At 39.3% G+C, this 18,589-nt stretch overlaps 1 protein-coding gene across 13 annotated transcripts in view; it reads left to right on the plus strand.

Moving 5' to 3' along the window:
- FAM13C (family with sequence similarity 13 member C) overlaps positions 1–18,589 on the plus strand; it is a 129,386-nt gene that overhangs the window by 71,844 nt on the left and 38,953 nt on the right. For 12 of the 13 annotated variants that reach the window (XM_035330050.1, XM_035330053.1, XM_035330058.1 and 9 more), the window contains 3 exons: positions 6,037–6,075; positions 10,861–10,917; positions 12,202–12,400. In XM_035330050.1, coding sequence (XP_035185941.1) covers positions 6,037–6,075; positions 10,861–10,917; positions 12,202–12,400 — 295 coding nt within the window. The remainder of the gene's footprint in view (positions 1–6,036; positions 6,076–10,860; positions 10,918–12,201; positions 12,401–18,589) is intronic. The other variant, XM_035330055.1, reaches the window with a different exon arrangement.

Below are 18,589 nucleotides of genomic sequence, written 5' to 3' on the forward strand. Positions count from 1 at the left end.
CTTGCACATGAATTACAGTCTGGCCTCTACCTGTGTGATAACATTCAAATTGTTCAGCAAGATTTGTACTCTTAGAAAGAAAAGGACGTTCTTGAATTTTGAGACTGATTTCCAGAACTATTTTCTATTCCTGACTAGGCCTCTTTGGTGTTGTGTAAGGCTGTTGTACGTGAACAGATGAAATAATATAAACTATGGAACTTTCCTTAATTTTGATGTTCATACTCTCTGTAATAGTAATACTATAAATGTTTTCCAAAGTTTTCTAGGTCTCTAAAGTAATCAGTCTGGGATGCTCAGAAGACAAACTCTGTGGCAATACCAGATTACCTGCAGTGGATGACTGCAGTCAAGCAAGTGTTAGTGTCTGTAATGGCTCAGACACCAGCACCAGTTTGACTGGTACAATTGAGTTTGTCAGGCAGCCTAGTGCATGCTGGATAATGATACTTGGGCATCTCTGCATGACAATTTTCAGCAGAGATGACTGGACTTCATAAAGCAGCTTGTTCTTTAATAACAGGCTTTGAGGTGCAAATCTGTATTTCCAAAACAAAATAACTTAGCACGCTTACTCAAGTCTGCAGACCCATATGAAGTTTGCTTATGCTAACTAACCAGGGCACCAGTAGCACAGCAGGTGTATGCACCTGAGCAACAGAAATGTAACCTAAGCGATGGGAATGAAGTGGTTCACAAATCAGAATTTCCAGTCTGCATAAAATTGTGCATTTCCAGGATCTTTTTCCCTTTGAAAGGCTAGGGATTTGACTGGTGTGGGGCAGTGCATTTTGAACTACAGGGTAGACATACCTCTCCCAGTACAAACTTGGATGTACTTCGGAGTGTGTATGGGACTTACGGGCCCACTGCTTAGAAGGCTTGAGCAAGGACGTATGTGCAGTTTAATTTCTCACTAACTTATCTTCAGAAAATATAACCCTGAAAGTATGTGCAGTTACACAAAACTTTATCCAATCCAACATAGATATGCTTTATAGAATTGCCCTGGAATGGATGACAACAACTGTCTGCACCTACACTCCACTCAAGTCTCTTCGTGTGTGAGCATGTCTATGCGTTTTAAGACATACAGCAAGATCAGCTGAATGCTTTTTCCCCCAGGTCCGTTAACTCAAATGATGTGCTAATTAGGTCACTGGGAGAATCAAAGATAGAGAAACTGGACTGAGTGCTCACAAACCGGCTCCTATATATAATTGCTGTATTTTAGTTTAATTTGTCTTAAGATTTTTTTCTGTTGTCTCTGAGAATGTCACCCATAAAAAGGCAGACAGCGTGTCAAGCAAGCAAGTCAGTGAATGCATGAATATTTTCAGCTGCTTGAATGTAGCGTTCAGTATTTATCACTACAGGAAAGAAGCATATGGCTTCTCTCTCACACGGCAGTTCCTTGGTTTATGCCTTACTGATTGAAGAGTAGCCAAAATATCCTGCAGGATCCCTCTTGGAGAAAGGGCAGAGCACTGGAATGATCCACAGTGCTAACATTTCCTGCAGAATGATCCCTGCTCTTATCCCATAAAAAATCCTGTGTGTTGGAAGAGAACAGACATGCTGAAGGTAGAGATGAGTGCCTGCAGAGTCCATCAGTTTTTTGTCTGCGTAAAATGAAAGTGTTCTGTCATAACTGTGACCTCAGAAGCAGCAGCATGACCTGACAAGCAAACATATTTAATCTGCTGTTTGGTGAGTGTGAATGTATTTTGTCCATGAAAGCATATGTAGTGTGTGTGTGCACAGGTAAGACTGAGTATGTATCTCTGTGTTGGTACAATATGAGAGGGAGATGATGGACTGTTGGAGCACTTCAGGGTATTGCTACTTGGCAGGAGCACACATACTCCAAGGCAAACAAATTTGCTCAATATTTTTATGAGTCTCTGAGCTCAGCTGGTTCTGGCAGGGATGACTTGACTTAACCCAGAGAGGCAGCAGGGGAGAGCTCATTTCAACTTTCCCTTTATTTGGGTAGTGGAATATGAGTAACATCTTCCCAGACAGGAGGGAGCCGCCTTGGCCTCCTCATCATGCACAGCATGTCATACCGCGTCTCTCGTGTCCCTCCATAGCGTCTAGTGCAGCTCCCTCGTATGGCCTAACCATAGTGCAAAATGTAATTGCCTTTGATGCAGCCGTTTCAGCACAAGCACTTTGGACTCTGTGGAATAACAAGTAATAGTAAAGAACACAATCTTACAATAAATGTTAATCATACCCTGTAGGATTGCATTGAACTTGTCATTAGCAGATAGTAGATATTAAATGCACAAATTCTAACTTTACCAAAACCTTTGAGAGTTAAGAGTTCTTTGCAAATAAGTAATTCTCCCTCTAAACATGCAGGTTATTTCCCAATACAAATTCTTCATTATTCTGTGATTAAAATTGAAAAGCCTTGTCGTTTACTTGAGTCAGAAATCCCCTTAGGAGAATACAGTCATTTACTCAGATGAGCGAAGTCTGGAAATTGTGGCTAAGGTTCTGTTGTTTGGTGAAACCAGACTGCCAGGAAGTCTGCAGGTGGGTGACCATTTAGACAACTGCAGCTCGGCAGGTTTTACTATTCCTCCTTTTGGCCTGGCCTTTTGATCTTGATCACTGGGCTTTCTTCTGTATTCCTGAAGCCAGAACTACTACTTGCACATAAATTACAGTCTGGCCTCTGCCTCTATGATCACATATGAATTGTCTCACTACCTCTCTCTTCTTTTGAAGTCTTCTGCAAATAGACCATACTGTCTTTGTATAGCATTCACTGGCTGATACACGTTTATAGTGCCAACTAATGTTGTTCTGAGTTTATGAATGTACCATGTGCATGTGTCTTTGTTACATGCAAAACTGAGCTAGAGGCTGATTCCCATCTCAGCCTTCCTCCTGAGCTAGCAGTAGTTCTTTTGATGATACAAACCAAATAAATAATGAAATTTCTATGCCAATCTATTTGTCAACTATAAAAAGACAAGATTTTACTCAAATTTTAAGAAGTGAACAGCAACATATTTCTGAATCCCGGTATTTCCAGAATATAGGTAGATGTTTGCTTTGGAGTCCTCTATATTTATTGTCAGCTGAGAGCTGGCACGCGATAATTATGTTGGCTTGATCAACTTTTGGCAAAAGAGGGTGAAAACAAAACTGGATATAAAATAGGAAGCTTTTAAAGAAGAAATTTTCTTTCCATAGTTAGGATATTGGAAAAATATGAATCCTTTAAACCACTAGACATAAAAAAGGAAAAACTGATTTAAAATCCTTTATTTTGAGAATAAAAAGATGTATTTTAATGACTTCAAAATATAAGGTCCTTAAAAGTATACTTGCTCTTCAGTGGCATAGTCCAATGCTTACTCCACTTACGGGTGTAACATTATTTTCATCAGGATGATGAGAGACCTGGCACATCATGTGAAAGTGGTGTCAAAATATACCAGGCACTGCAAATTTCAGTACGTTGAAGAGTGATGTTTTATAGCATTTCAAGCCTGATTGACTTTAACTTCATTACTGAAAATGAGGAGGTTGTGCTTGGAGCTTAGAGGCAAAAAAGATGCAGGTTTGAGCATCTTTGGCTTTGCTGCACCTGACTCGTCCTGTTCTGGTCTTGCCCAGAGCACATGGATGGCAAGCACATGAAAGGAAGCGGGGTTTGCCAATAGGGCCACGCCAACATGACTGGTGAAATAAGCTTTTCCCCTTAAAGAGAAATTCCTTCCTTCTGGGAGTAAAAGAAAAGAGGTGAAGTTATTGTGAGTCTGCAATAATTGCTCCCTTGGGCTCCCCCAGGAGTAGGATGGCTTCATCTGTCTGGTTGGAAGACTAGCTCTGAAACAGGATCCTTGTTTTAGCCGGCTTTTATTTTCTTTATTTATTGATGTTACTCTGTTTTATGTGAAATCTTGTTTGTTTGTTTGTTTTTCCCCCAGATGATTCAATAGCCTTGCAAAAAGAGACTATCCCATAACACTGGTCAAGCACCAACTTTAAAACAAATGGAAGTTTGTTAGTGACCTGAAATAAATTTAAAGTGGTCACCTAGAAGAGATTTAGCAACAGCTGTTTAGCACTGAAGTTCATACAAACAATGTAAGAGATGACATTTTAAAGTTGGTTTCTGTCCAAAGCCTCCCTATTCTACAAACAGTCATGTTCTGTTATTAGTAATAACAGGAAAGCACTGCAGTATGTTTGCACAGGGAGTGAATTAGCAGAGAATTTGACCTTAACTTTACACTTAGAAATGGAGAAGTTATGTTTATAAAATAATTGTTTTCAGTTTCCTTATTGTGCATGTGTAGGAAGGAGAGTGCGGATAAAAATCTAGTGTCTCTTTAAGCTCTGCTCTAATCAAGCTGTGATGCTTGTCAGTCTGATTTTGTGATAAAAAGCTGTGATTCCTCCGTTGCACACTTGAAATGCTAGCTGCAAAGTTAGCCTCAGCATTTAAAATCAAGAGCCAAGCACTTACAGATTCTGAAATATATTTATTAAAAATAATTTAAGATTTTTTAGTTGCCCTCCACTTTTTTTTTTTTTTTCTTTTAGCATGCAAATTGGGTTTTTGATTGCCACAACAGCTAGAAGCATTCCTTTTGTTCAGGTGCTGTCCTGCTAATAGAAAAAAAAATAAATGTAGATCTGTACAGTCAGACCCAAATAACTGGAAACAGGAGGAGAAAATTTGAAATTCTACGTCTAGGTCAAGTTATAAATACTAATTATTAAACTTAGTTTTTCTGTTCACCCTTCTCTCACAAAACCCGTTTCTTTATATGGCAGAAGTCCCTAGAGACTGACAGTAATATTCTGATCCCCAGATAATTTGTGCCGTGATATGAATTGATATATATACAAATACAGGAAAGAAAAGAGCAAATAGTGTATGCAAGCAGGTAGGAAGGCTGGGAAGAGATGAAGATAAGATGCACTGCCACTGCTGTTGGTGAGAGAAGGGAAATTGTCACGTCTGTGACTCCTGCCTGCTGCTGCCACCTGGGAAATGTGTCGACACCATGCAGCAACACGAGCTGCTTCAGGGAGGGGGACACTGTACCTCTCTGTATCCCTGCTCTGCTTGCTGATGGCGTCTGTGAGGTGCCATTGTCACAAGTAGGAGTGCTCATAAGATGCCGTTGTCTGCACTGCCTTCTCTGCTTCCTACCAAGCAAAAAAAATAAAAATAAATATAAAAATAAAAAAAATCCCAGTTCTGGTGTGTATCAGTGAGAACAGATTTTTTGTTTTCTGCTGCTCTAAGATTTCAGAATGATGCAAGAGTGTATTTACTGGCTTTGAGAGGTGTTGTTTGAGGGGGAATTCCACTGCTGCCTCAAAACCAGCCGTTTACTGTGTCCTGAGCTGACCCTTGGTGAATATATTACATCAGGTCTGAAACATTTTGCTGCAGGAGGGCAGCAGCCTATTCCTTTCATAGGAATGGTTTTGTCTCTTGCTTGTGGTTTGCTTAATAACCTTTTGCTACTTGAACTGTCCTTTCTGCCAGATTATTTTTTCATAGCTTCCCCTGGGGTCTGGCCGCGAGCTGAGCATGTAAGAGACCACCAAACAAGAAGAAAAAACATCCAGAGATCTTAGCTGAGCAGCCCTATTTAAGTAATAAAAACAACGTTGTGCTTGATGAGCCAATTACATAGAACAGGCATTTAAAGGACAGAATGCCAAATACTTGTTTGTAAACCTAAGACTTTATTAGCAGCAGTGTTACAGTTACAAAAGAATATGATCCCTTTCTGAGCCTCACGGACTACCTGCATTGCCGTATTAATTCAAAGCACTGCTGGATGGGCTTTGTGAGTGTTGTAGGGCTAATCCCTATGGTTTCTTGATTATGAGCATGTGCAGAGCAGCTGAAGGTACAGTCGTGCATGTAGAGCTAACACACAGACTTGCCTTGCAATGCCATGTTTGTGCATGTGTTCTTACAACTGAGGAGGATACAGGGAGCCTGCCTGCTTTGCTGACTTGTCTGATGTTTTCTTGTTTCTGTTTCAGCATTCAGGATAATTCCTTCAACACCACAGCTTTAGCAGAGTAAGTGAAAACTTTAAAGATGTGCCTTATTTTTAAATGAGAATGCTGAGTTTAGCTACTCTAGAGCATGATTTTAAGTACTATGTGAGAAGTCCCAAGATTTCTGTCATATATTTTAATTCAGTTTTCTGTAATCTAAGTATATTATTGAGAATATGGAAAGTATTGCATAAAACAGCTGCCTTTACATTTTCTTTGACCATTTAGCAATGAAATACCTTTCTAGGAGGATATAAATATGATGCACATCACACATGTTTAAGTGCATTATTTCAGTGTAGGATAAATCTCCTGTGAATATATTGCTCATTTCTGGTACTGATGATCTTAACAAACTCAAGTATGTCTGAACACATGCTCTGTACTTCCTGCATACATTAGTAAGAAAAAAACTCTTTGCAAATATTTTGAAAACATAAATTATTTAGATGGACCAAGCACCAAAGAAATTGTTTCTTTGTAATCAATTCCATAAAATCATTGGAAGGGTTTTTATCTGTATCGTGATCATAAGGATATGTCTGTTGATTTTGTTGTTGTTTTTAGAGAGACACAAAACAGGACATTAGAAAGTTAGAAAGGTGAAGAGTTTAGGAAGGATTACAAATGAAATGGTCTTTTTTTTATTTCAGTCTAAAATGTTTTTACGTGTTCTCTCTCTCATTATTTTGTATGCTTCTGATTGTTTCAAAAGCTTTTAGGGAAAACTCTTCAGCAGTAATGTGCCAAGCAGTTTCTCAGGAAGGAGATGATTTATAGATTTGTTTGTATATTAGGTGAATTCTACAATGCTAAAACACTCATAATTTAAAAAACCCTAGCTGGACTGTGATGTGTTTGCCTAAGTGATGTGGGGAGAGAATACACTCTGAAAGGCAGGCCAAGTTGTAATTTGGTCTGAGCCATCCCGCAGAATTGTCAAAATCACTATGGGAAAATATAAGTAATATTTCTTAGGGATCCAAATAATTAATCTCTCCTACATTCCTGCCTTGCTTTAGTTGATATTTTAAATTAGTCACTCTGTGTAATTGTGGTATATATGGAAAGATTTAACAGGAGCTAGTTAAATCAGTAAGTCATTTTAAATCATTTTTTTGTGTACCTGTTAAGTGATTAATTGTGGTATGTGAAATTCTGGGATGCTTCTCCTTCACAGAAGAATAGCCAGATTGCAGATAGTACATTTTTCATATTTTTGTCTCCTTTCCTTTACTTTATCCCCTAAATACACCCATTGTTTCCATGTTCCCCTGGTGTGGCCTGGTGCCTGCCTCACTCTTGAGGTTTTCCGGGACCTGAAGGTGGTAGCTTTGTGTTGTGGTGCTTTGTGTGAGGTTAAGATAAGGGCTACGATGGTAGAAAAGCTGACTGCAAAGCATCAGTACTGCCCTGGTGAAAGGGAGAAGGAGAGGGGTGCAGCCCGTGCTGTGTGGAGTGGAGAGGCAGCAGCGTGACAGAGCTGGGCCAGGAACTGCCTGCAGGCTGAATCTCCCTCATTTAAGCTGTTGTTGGTTTTGTTTCAGGGGCTTTGATTTTTAATCTTATTTTCCCAACCAGAGAAGTAGTAACATGCTTTTAGAAAACAAAGCAAGCGAACAACATCTGAAAATCATTGTCCAAATGAACAAATATGGTTTCCAGAGTTGGTTTGCCTAAATCCTGTTTTAAAGCCTCCCCCAAAAGCCTGTTTTGAGAACTGCTGAGGATACACAATTCGTACTGATTTCAGCACTAGTTTGTGCTAGCCATCTCTGAAAATAGGTTAATTCTGTTTAACAGAATAAAGAGAGAGCTTGCCGTGCAATTTAGACATTCCCATTGACATTTTGTCTTTCCTTGTGGCAAAGGAAAAAATCAGGGCTTCCTGAATGACATAAAATCACTGAAACAATACTTTCAGGAACATTTCTCCAGATAAAGCAAGTGCCTGGGGCTGCTATGCTTCCAGCAAGCCATGCGTGCAGCCAGGTGGAGAAGTAGTTGATGTGAACATCTTAAAGGTCAAATGTGCAAATGAAAGCAGTTTTCCAGCTGTACTGAAATGGCTCCTATAGAAAGGTGAAAATGGAAAAATAAAAAGCCAATCCCACTAAAACAGAGTTCTTTGGAAGAAATGTACAGAGGCATTGCTATAGAGTCAGAGCAGCACTCTGTCTAGACAGGGATCCCATCTCATATGTCAAAAGGCGTATTTCATGCCCATTCTAAGCTTCAACCCATATGGATTTATGACTTGAAGCTGTTCTGGTGTTTTAGGAATGAGTTTGACGCTGCTGCAGTTTTTCTGTTGGTGGGAACTCTCCCTACTGCGTGGCCACAGGCTTTCACAAACCTTACCGAATTCTTGAGTATCCCTCTAGCTGTTAAAATGCAGCTGAAGTTGGGCAATGAGATTTACAAGTGGGAAGAGATGAGTGTGAGCATCTGTGTGTTCGTACATACAGACAAGTGGCATGAACACATAAGATGCATTTCTGAAAGAAACCAATGTAAAAACACTGTCCTTTCATGGTGGATATTTTCATTAGATCATGAATTCACCTTTTAAAGGTCCTGCTATGATCTTAGCCTCAAGCAGCGTCTTGTGCAAGTGAGTTTCCTTGGTTAATGTTCATTCTTGCAGAGAGAAAAAGTCTATTCGCCCTTTCAGATTTTGTGCTTCTGAACTGTGTCATAGTCTTCTTCATTGCATGATGGTCACTGTCTTCTGTGATTCACCATTGCTTATCTTTTGTATCTACTGCTATCTTGTTACTTAAATACAGCTTATTGTGCTCACTTAGAGTATTTATAACATGTCTGGATTTATAACTTTAACAAGTTAATGCATGCCGAGTTAGGCCTTCCACTTCTCTAGATCACCGTTATTACAGCCAACTGAGGGAAGGTGACCCCCAAGGGCACTTCCCCAGGTTAAGGTGTATGCACCCAGATATGCACACATAGCCTTGGCTGATGGACCTGCGCTCAGTCACCCACCGTACTTCCAGAGAGTGTTCCCAGTTGCCAAAATGGTCTTCTGTAAGTGAAGACTTCTGAGTGTGCTGACTGGTGAGAGGAGGGGGTGAGTGAAGGCGGTGTTGGAAGTGCTCCCTCCCACCTTCTCTTGTGTCACATGTGGGAGGGAGAGTGGGCCCCATCAGGGGTCCCTGGCCTTTGCTACCTGTGGCTTGGTACACAGTGCATGGCGTACCTGGTGGCATATCACCCTGCTCTTGGGTCTGTGCTGGGAGATCTGTCCATCCAGCTGTCCTTGGCACTGACTCCTCACTGTGCATTTCCTTTCTATATTTTCTCCTTGCCGAAAGTTTCCAGCCAGGTACCTAGCTCCTTCTCTACTGGGCTTCCCTCTTCATACTAGAGAATATTCATATTCCCCATTACATCCTGTCCTCACAGGATGACTCCTTGCTCATCTCAGAGACCCATAAGGTCATTTAGAGTGATCAGAGGAGAAGGTGTGACAGACATCCAGAGGCAAAGACAGCTAAATTTCTACAGTGAATTTATTCACTGTGTGCGTCAAGCTCTGTCTTTCATTTGTCTGCCCAGTTTGCCTTGCAGGGAGAACTGCACCCATTGCAGGAATATTATGTGATTAAGGGGAACCTGCAATTGTAGGTATACGCTCTAGTCGCACGCAGTGAATGCTTTCATACAAATGCTGATGTATTCAGGAAGTGTAAACACTTGGTATCCCTTTAAATAATTTCTGCAGCAGTCTTGCTTTTGGTAAAGATACTGGCAGAAGACTGGTGGGAGAGAGGAATATATTAAAATCCTTGCCGTCAAATTGCAATGCAGAGCTATGAATTTATCACTTAATGTGCTCTGTCCTAAGCTGGGCAGCTCTTCTAAAAATTTAACAAGTCAGTGGAAGTATAGGCTGCTTCCCACATAATGAAGAGATTCCTCTGCCAGCAAACTTCAAGTGCTCCAGGCCTACTTAGTGCCTGTGCCCTGTGAGTATGAACTGAGGGTGAGGAGAGGGCCCTGACTCTTCCCCAGAAATCATACCCAGGGAGGGTATGTACATATTTGTTGGGAGTATATGTGTATATCTGTATGTTTATTTGAGGAAAAACTGATCTTGGGCTTTGCAGCTGTATCATTCTGCAAAATTAGGCAATGCCGCACAGTATACTGTTCAATACTGGTGTTTTGCATATTTATCCAGACCTTTCTTTTTGATTATGTAGTCCTATAATTTTACTGGTTTTTACACAGTAAAATTATAGGACTGTGTAAATTGGAATGGGATGGAATTGATTATGATTATTCATGCATTTTAAAAAATTGTGATAGTTCACTTTTAGCCAATGGTCACTTTGTAATTTATTTGGGGATTCCTTTCCCTGCTGCTCAAAGAATGACTGCTGTACTGATGTTAATATTTTTGTGAGTCTAAGAGAAAAAAAGCCTTAGCTAATTGTTGTTTCTAATTCTTTTTTGAATGTGAAGTATATTATATAAACAATCAAAGTTCAGGATTTCATGTAAAATTTTTCTGTAATTTTTATGTTAACATCTGAAGACTTTGTTGTCATTATTTCCAGCTGGCTGACAAAGATATGCCAAATTGTGTACATTTAACATTTCAAATCCTCTTCTTCCTCTGAGATGTAGACTATCACTGAGAAGCTATGACATTAAATGATTCAGCTAAGGTGTGAGAATGTGAAATGTGTTTATGCATACTTTCAGCTGCACTGTCATATTATTAAAAGTTAAATTTCTGCTGCAGCAGCAATTATTTATCAGCAATTATTTTCTATTTTCAAGGTGTGACAGGGATTCGGACTCTGTACATGAAGATCAAGTGGCCAGTTGCAGCACCAGGTATGCTACTGCAAATTTTGTCTGAAATCCATTGGCAACAAGTAAAGCTGTCAGAGTACTTCTGTTAAACCATTAGAAAACCTTTATTGTCAGAAGAATGTAAAATTTCTGAGGTACTGCCTGCTATAGCTATTACTATTTCTGGGAAGAGCGTGTTAGTATTATATATATGTAAACAGTAAGAGGATTAAATGTTGTTCTATAAGAAAATATGTTATGGTCTGTGTTTTTAACTCCAAATCATACTACTTTCATTCAGATGGAGCTCTGAAACTAATATATGGTATTTTACTGTACAGCAGCAGCTGGTGCAAGGCAGTAGTAAGTGGAGTTTTGTAACTGTGCAAGGATATGGACATTGAAGAATCTCTGTGAAAAAAATGAAGCTGACAACCGAAGTTCCACCTGAAAACTAGGCAATAGCCAGGGATTTCAGAGCAATAGGACCAGTCGGCTCATCCTGCCAGCTAAGTAGGCAGTCTCACATCCTGCATTTGGGTTGTTCCCAATGGAAGGCATTAGAGAAGTCTAAGGTGGGATCGGTTGGATGTGGATAAGGCTAACAAAGTCTCCTTAGGATAGGTTGCATCTTGTAGACTAGGCAAAGATTGAAAACATCTGTTCAAGATTTGGTGTTTATCAGAGCATACATGAACAACAGCATCTGTTAAAACCAGTGGATATGGTGTTATAAAGGGGAATCTTTCTCCAAACCAGTATCAGGTGATACTTATCGCCTCCACCCTAACATCCCTCTGTTCAAACATCCCTCTTGTTCAAACCCTACTTTGTGTGCCTACCTTCCTTGCGCTGTACAAAAGCCCTCAAAAAGATGAGGAAAGACTGTCAGAAGGGAAGTGTGACTATAGGGAGGAAATACTCTTTGTGAAAATATTTCTGTTAGATTATAAACTAGCGTAAAGCATTGGACAGGGAGAGGCCTGCTGCATGAAAAAAAGACAGTTCCAGGTGTTATTGGGGAATATGAAATGTAGAGCTGAGGCCAAAGAGTGCCTCTAAAACTAGTCTCATTTAAATGTCTCCACAAATGAATATGGAATATATACTACTAACAGTAGTTTAGCTTGTGATTTCTCAATAAGCAGTAGCCTCTTACAAACATTTTACTAATATATGCAACATTTGTTTGGTGTGTAGGCAACAAACATTTAACATTAAAATTAAAACACCATGAATAGCTGAGATCTTGTTGATGTTCTTCATAATGTTTTGACAGGTGTCTGAAGTCCTTTCTGATGCATTTCATTTTTGTTTTTCTTACAGAGATGATGATAACAAAGAAAATTATCTGGACAACACTGCTATCTTAGGAGAAAGGCAGCTGCATTTGCAAGACAACCAGCAGCATAAGGAGCAGGCAGTAACTGACTATGCTCTAAAGCCTGACATGGGCAACTTAAAGCTAAGAAAGCCTAAGCCCTTGGCAAAGCTAGAAAATGGAAAAAGCCATGAGGAAAGTCAGGTAAAAACTGAACTTACCAAGAGTGGGTTTATGGCACAGTGTCTGAGCCTTTTGAAATGCAAAGTGGGACTCTCCGGTAATCCATGCTGTAGCTATAACCCCATAATAATCTACCCCAGTTTTCAGGGACCTGGAGTCCTGGAACCCTCCTGTAATGACAAGTAATTTCTTTGAGGCATGGAATTGTGGGGAGGGCTGTCTTGTAACTGTTGTCAGAAGTAAGTGGAGAACATATCTGAAGATACACAAATCTCTCTCTTCAGATTTCCTGTGACTACTTGATGAGATTTTTCTGTTTTATATGACTGAGGATGTCTTATACTGGTATTTTGGCTGCCTGTGGAAAGCTTTGGTATATCCCATTTATCTTACTTCTGTTTTTCTCATCTTTAAGTAATAAATGTATTCCAAAAGTCTCTGCAGAGACTAGCACCAGCGCTCTGCCCACAGGCTTCCTTGAGTTGAGCTGAGGGGAGCAGAACTGTAACTTTCCTAAAGGCTATTTAAAAGACTAGAAATGAAGAAGCTTCTGCTGCTAACAGCGCAGGTACCTAGCTACGTAGGCTCTAGGCTTACCATGCCCCCAGCACCTGCAGGAAGTGCCTCTGTTCTCCCCCAGGTCTTTCCAAGTCAAATCTCGTGTGCAATGTAAGGGATAGAGCTCTTGTCCAGGTTTAACTCAGCTAGAAATATTATCTTAACTTAGACTGTTAATGTTCACTTTGGTAGATTGGCAGCCTGTACTAGGGAAAAGGCCCATGAAATGTCTGTATTTCATCTTTTATGTAGAGTGTATTTGCCTTTTGTATTTTCCGTTTCTCCTCTCTTCTTGTTTGTGGATAGAAATTTGCAGAGTGCTTTCTGAAGAGTTTTGAACCATTCATAAGCCAGGAGTGATTTTGGTCCATTTTTTCAAATTTAGAATGGGAATTCATTATTTTGGATGGCATCTGTTACCTTCAAAATTAGGAATGTCTTTTTGTATCATGGAACAAAAAGCAAAAGTAAATATAGCTCTTGCCCTAATCTTTTTGCATGCTATTTCTGGAGTTTACCCCTAAGATGAAGTAATAAAGTCATAACTTTTTTTTTTTTTTTTTTTTTTTTTTTGTAACCATATTGCGTTACTAGGAAATACTGTGTAGGCTGCAGGTAGGTGAGGTGTGCGTGTTTACTGGCAGATAAAGATGGGAAATTTTTCCCTATGAAGAGCAAGTGGAGGCAAATCAGGGAGTCATGAGAAAGTCATAAAAACAGTAAGATCTGTCTCATAGATAATCTCTTATTCTTTCAGCTGCCCCTGCGTCTTCTGTCTGCCCTCTCCCTGTGTACATCGTATCTGTATCTCTCACTCAGTGAGAGCTAATATGGCACAGATTTGCTGTTCTATGGTATTTTATGTGGCTTGAAGGGGTTAAATGAAAATGTTGATATTCTTTCATGGGAAACTTTTTGAGCATATAATTAGTCTGCCATAAAATACCAGTGCAACTCAGATATGCAGTCTCTGGAAGGAAAAACAATGTCAGGCAGATAATTTTCATATGACTCAAGGGCTTGAATTAGGAAAAACAAAACTGGTCCTGTGCCCTCCTCCACCTCCCAATTGCTCCAATCTCTGTCATACTGGAAGAGGTAAGATGTGTAGGCACTATTTTATCCCACCTCTGATTTGCTGGGACTACTTGAGAGACAAGAACTAATGTAGAGCTTCAAATGCAGTATAAAAAAAAAAAAAAACCACAAAGCAAACATCCCTTCATAACAGGAACTCCACAAATTCACATCGGAAATTGTATCCTGGTACCATGAAAGACTTTTCAATGAATATCCTCTATCGATACTGAATTCAGTGGTGTTTGCAGTGCGGGAAAGTGTTTACCCCTTGGAACAGTTTCCACAAGGAAGCTATTCAGGAGAAGGCATCTACCAAGCCCCTCATATGACATAGCCTTCATTCGCATTAGTAGGGATGTGCACACTTCCTGATCCCGAGTGCTTGCTTTCCTATATCTTCAGCTATGTGAAAAGCTTTTGTTCTTGAAGAAGCGAGCACTTGGCTCATGGCTTTGTTTAAGGTACCTGTAAAAAAACAAGACTGCTTGCAGAAGTGTTCTGCAAAGTGTTTGCTTGTGTGTGAGGGGTTCTTGTTGAGATCCTTGGTGTGTTGTGACCTTCAAAAACTACTGCAGCTGTCTGTGTTGGCAGTCCTAATCATAAGCTGGTTGCATCTGCTTCTCTCCATTTTGAAGCTGAAAGTGAAGTGCTGCTCTGTTTTTTCTAGTAGCTCTTGGTTTTGTGTGTATGGCAGGTTGTTGTTACCTGGAGAAGCAGGCCAGACTGATGCTTTGAAACACCGTGCAACTGCATATAACTTCCTTTTGTGAAACAGTTTGCCACCAAGCCATTCAGTGAGATAAATGATGTACTTAAAAGCAGCTGATGTCAAGCTGACAAACAACAATATCTGAGTACAAGCATTGTAAAAGAAAAGTATGATACGCTGGTGATTAAACTGTTCATCCTCGTTTTCTTGTGTTTATTGATACTGTACTTTTTCAACAGTCTCAATTCCCCAACCTGAGTTCTCTGTGGCATAAAAAAGAGACTGTGACAATATTACAGTGACAGTGTCTCTTTTAAAGATGTTGCTCTGATAAGTCAAGAATGCTTGCTACTCACAACTATGTGTTATAAGCCTGCGAGCTGTATTTTTAGAAACTAGTCCCTTTAAAATTGGAACAGGCTTTTGGTAAATAAGTTTGTTGCATGTGTTGGAAGGATTAAAGTCTGTTTGGATGGAAACGATTTTGTGTGCCTTTCTGCTAGCAAGAATCCAGGGGATTTCCACTGTAGAAAGGTCACTGAGAGGGAGCAGGTCTCTGTGCTCAAGTAGGGGAAAGATGGGCATCTTGAGGATTTTGAGCTTCATGAGGCTCGGAAGTGTGTGTGTCTGCTGAAGTGTGGTTTCTCTGCCTCTGATTTTTATGACACAAGTGTAGTACTGTGGTCATGTAGCACATGTGGTCGTGTCTTGATGAAGAAAAGGTTATTGAATTTCCAGTGATGATTAACAGAACCAAGTCTAATAAAAGTGCAGTACCAAATTACATCAGTTGATAAAACATCAACTGATAAAAACTCACTACAGTAAAGCTGTTTCTTGGATATTGCATGTGGTTATTTCTTTGGAGGCAGAAACTGGGTGTGGAGGTTGGAGCTGGGCATGGGGGCATCTGTAACTTTTCCGAAGTATGGGAACAGGGGCAGGCTGCTGGAATGTGGCTATAACTTTGTATTCCAGCTACTTGGGTTCACCATTTCCCTGGTTTCATCAGCTCTGTTAAGTAATTCTGCAATATTTATCTCTAGAAAATCAAATTAATTAGGATTTTTGGGGCTTCAAGAGATAGGGAAGCATATGCATAGAAAATAGTTTAGGGATTCGGTGAGGAATGGAAAGTCTGCTCTTCTTGCCTAATCCTTTCTCTGGTCACTCACCGTTAATACACAGTCATCTATGTAAATTATTACATTAATTCGTCCTCTGAATCCTCACTGATACTGAGATATTTTTATATAATGACACTAAACATACTAGCTAATTGGTATAATGAGTGTAAGTTCAGTTTTTAAGTCATATTATTAAAGTAAATGGCTATTAAAATGAAATGGTAGCTTAACAATAGATACCCAGAGATGGGAATGCTGAAAACTGCCATGTGAAATTTTGTATTTTGAGTATAAACTTATCAACCTACATTAATTTCAGAGGATTTCCAGAATTAAAGTTGTGGTTTTAAATACACAGAAAACAAAACAACAGAGCCAGTGTAAAGACAGTAGCCACAAGAGCACATGAACATATCAGGTTCCACTTTGTTTTTTTACATATACTCTGTTTATGTTCAAATTATACCTCCTGTCATGGATTAAATCTGTTCAGTTCACTGTCCATTAAATACATCTGCTTCTTTTCTTGCGTGGACTGGTGTTTTTAGGAGGGGTAGGAGGCCCTTCTGCTCAGGACTTTAGTCCTGGCTATTTTCTGCGTTGACACAGCACCATGAGGTATACCAGAGCTCTGGTCCCAAGTGCTGGTAAAGCACTTTCCAGGGGCAGAAATCACAATCAGGAATTTGCATTTGAAGAGATCTAGAAGTGTTTGTTTGTTGGATATGGCATATTAAGGTTGCAAGGCACTTTTTTGCCATTCAAGAGCAGATAAGCTGCTATGTAAACACAGCACAAGTTTGTCTGTCTGTACCATAATTCAGATGCTGTGACAGAGATGGTTTATGATATGCTGTGGATGAAAACATTTTTTTAAAAAAATTAGTGTGTGAAACAGAAACTGATTTATCTCAACGCGTGTATGATGGTAGTTTTTGGCTGTTTCCAAACCCATGTATTATTTTGTGTATAAAGCAAAACTCATAGTAGTGATTGCACAGCACTGAGTCTACTTAGTATTTTCTGGAGATTTCCCTATTCAGAAACTGCGTACCAGATGCAGCCTGACTAGAGAAGCCTCAATCCGTAGTGAAGAAGTAAGAAAATCATAGAATGGTTTGGATTGGAAGGGAAAGCCCATCCAGTTCTAGCCCCCTGCCATGGGCAGGGACACCTCCCACCAGCCCAGGTTTACCAAAGCCCCATCCAGCCTGGCCTTGAACACCTCCAGGGATGGGGTGTCCATGTCTCTGGGCAACCTGTGCCAGTGCTTCACCACCCTGATAGTAAAGAATTTCTTCCTTATATCTAATCTAAATCTACCATTTTTTAGTTTAAAACCATTATTCCTTGTCTCATCAAAATAAATAAAAATAAAATAGAAGACAGCTCTATACAGTTTGTTCCCTCTGACATAGCAGAAAGGGGTTTTGTTGCTCTTAAGCAATGGTCGTCCCATCAAGGGTGATTCCCTAGGGTTTCTCTATAACATCCTAACAACTTAACTTACTAACAAAACAAGCAAACAACCAAAACCCACCACCACCACAGAAATAATATATGTATATATATATATATTTTTTTTTTTTTAAAAAAAAAAACACCCCTTGACTTTCCTCAGCTTTCTCTTTCACCTAACAGAAAGCATCTTGAATTGTCATTTTCTCTCTGCTGATAGTTGAGAGTGGAACTTGTTGCAAAAGGAGCTTCTGCTGAAGAAAGTTTACCCCTTGTACTTTACCAAATGCAGGTTTGGTTTAGCACTTTTAACTGGACTGGCTTTTTGGAAGTGCATAATTTAAACAGTCCAACACTGAGAAGATTTCAGCCTCAAGATAGAATTGCTAAACTTGAAAGGCAGTTGTTTTTATCATTTACATAGCACCCAAAGTTCTATTTTTGCCTGTATTAACAGCTGTTGTCGTCAACTTTTGAATGTAAGCACATCTAAGCACAAATATTTCCACTTCTGTGAATGCAGTACAGGCATATTATTACAGATCTCATAGATCAAGTAGAAATTAATATTCCCTTATTCAACAAGTATTCTGGTACTTTATAAGAAGACTTAGATTAAAATAAATTGTAAGAGTATAGTTAAAATATCATCATAAAAATGAAGTAAAATGCCAATGATTGGACTATTTATTTATTTATTTATTTATTTATTTTACCAGGTCTTTTTACAAGTTCCTTTAGTCCTTCAACATTAATTTTGAGAGGCAAGTACTGAATATTTCTCCTGAGAGGAGAACATTTAGGCAACTTTCTTAAATTTTATAACTTTTAGTAGAGTTTGTAATTTTATAAAAGAATAATTTACTTTTGTTTAAATAGTGTAGCTCTAAGCAAGATTCATTCATAATCTGTAAAGATAGAACAGGCTAAGAAGGAAGTGAAAAGCAGCCATCGTTTTTGTAAATGTAGAATGACTTCAGCACTCCAATTTCCCATCCAAGCAGTACTATGCAATCTTCTGACTTTCAAGCTTGCATCTAAGCTTTGAGACTGGAGCAAACTCAGGAACATTGTTTTACCAGAGGAAGTAATGTGTTGTTTTGCAACATATTGCATTTTGATTTTGTAAATAAGGAGAATAAAATGATGGCTGATAAAAGCTAACAAAAAGTAAAGAAAAAAACAAACCAAACCAAAAAAAAACACTTTGATTTGAAAAAACCTTCATTAACTTACCCCTTGGCAATGCAAGGGAAATATTACAACCCATTTTATATG

Source organism: Oxyura jamaicensis, chromosome 6 (genome assembly GCF_011077185.1).
Source record: "Oxyura jamaicensis isolate SHBP4307 breed ruddy duck chromosome 6, BPBGC_Ojam_1.0, whole genome shotgun sequence".
NCBI lineage: Eukaryota > Metazoa > Chordata > Aves > Anseriformes > Anatidae > Oxyura > Oxyura jamaicensis.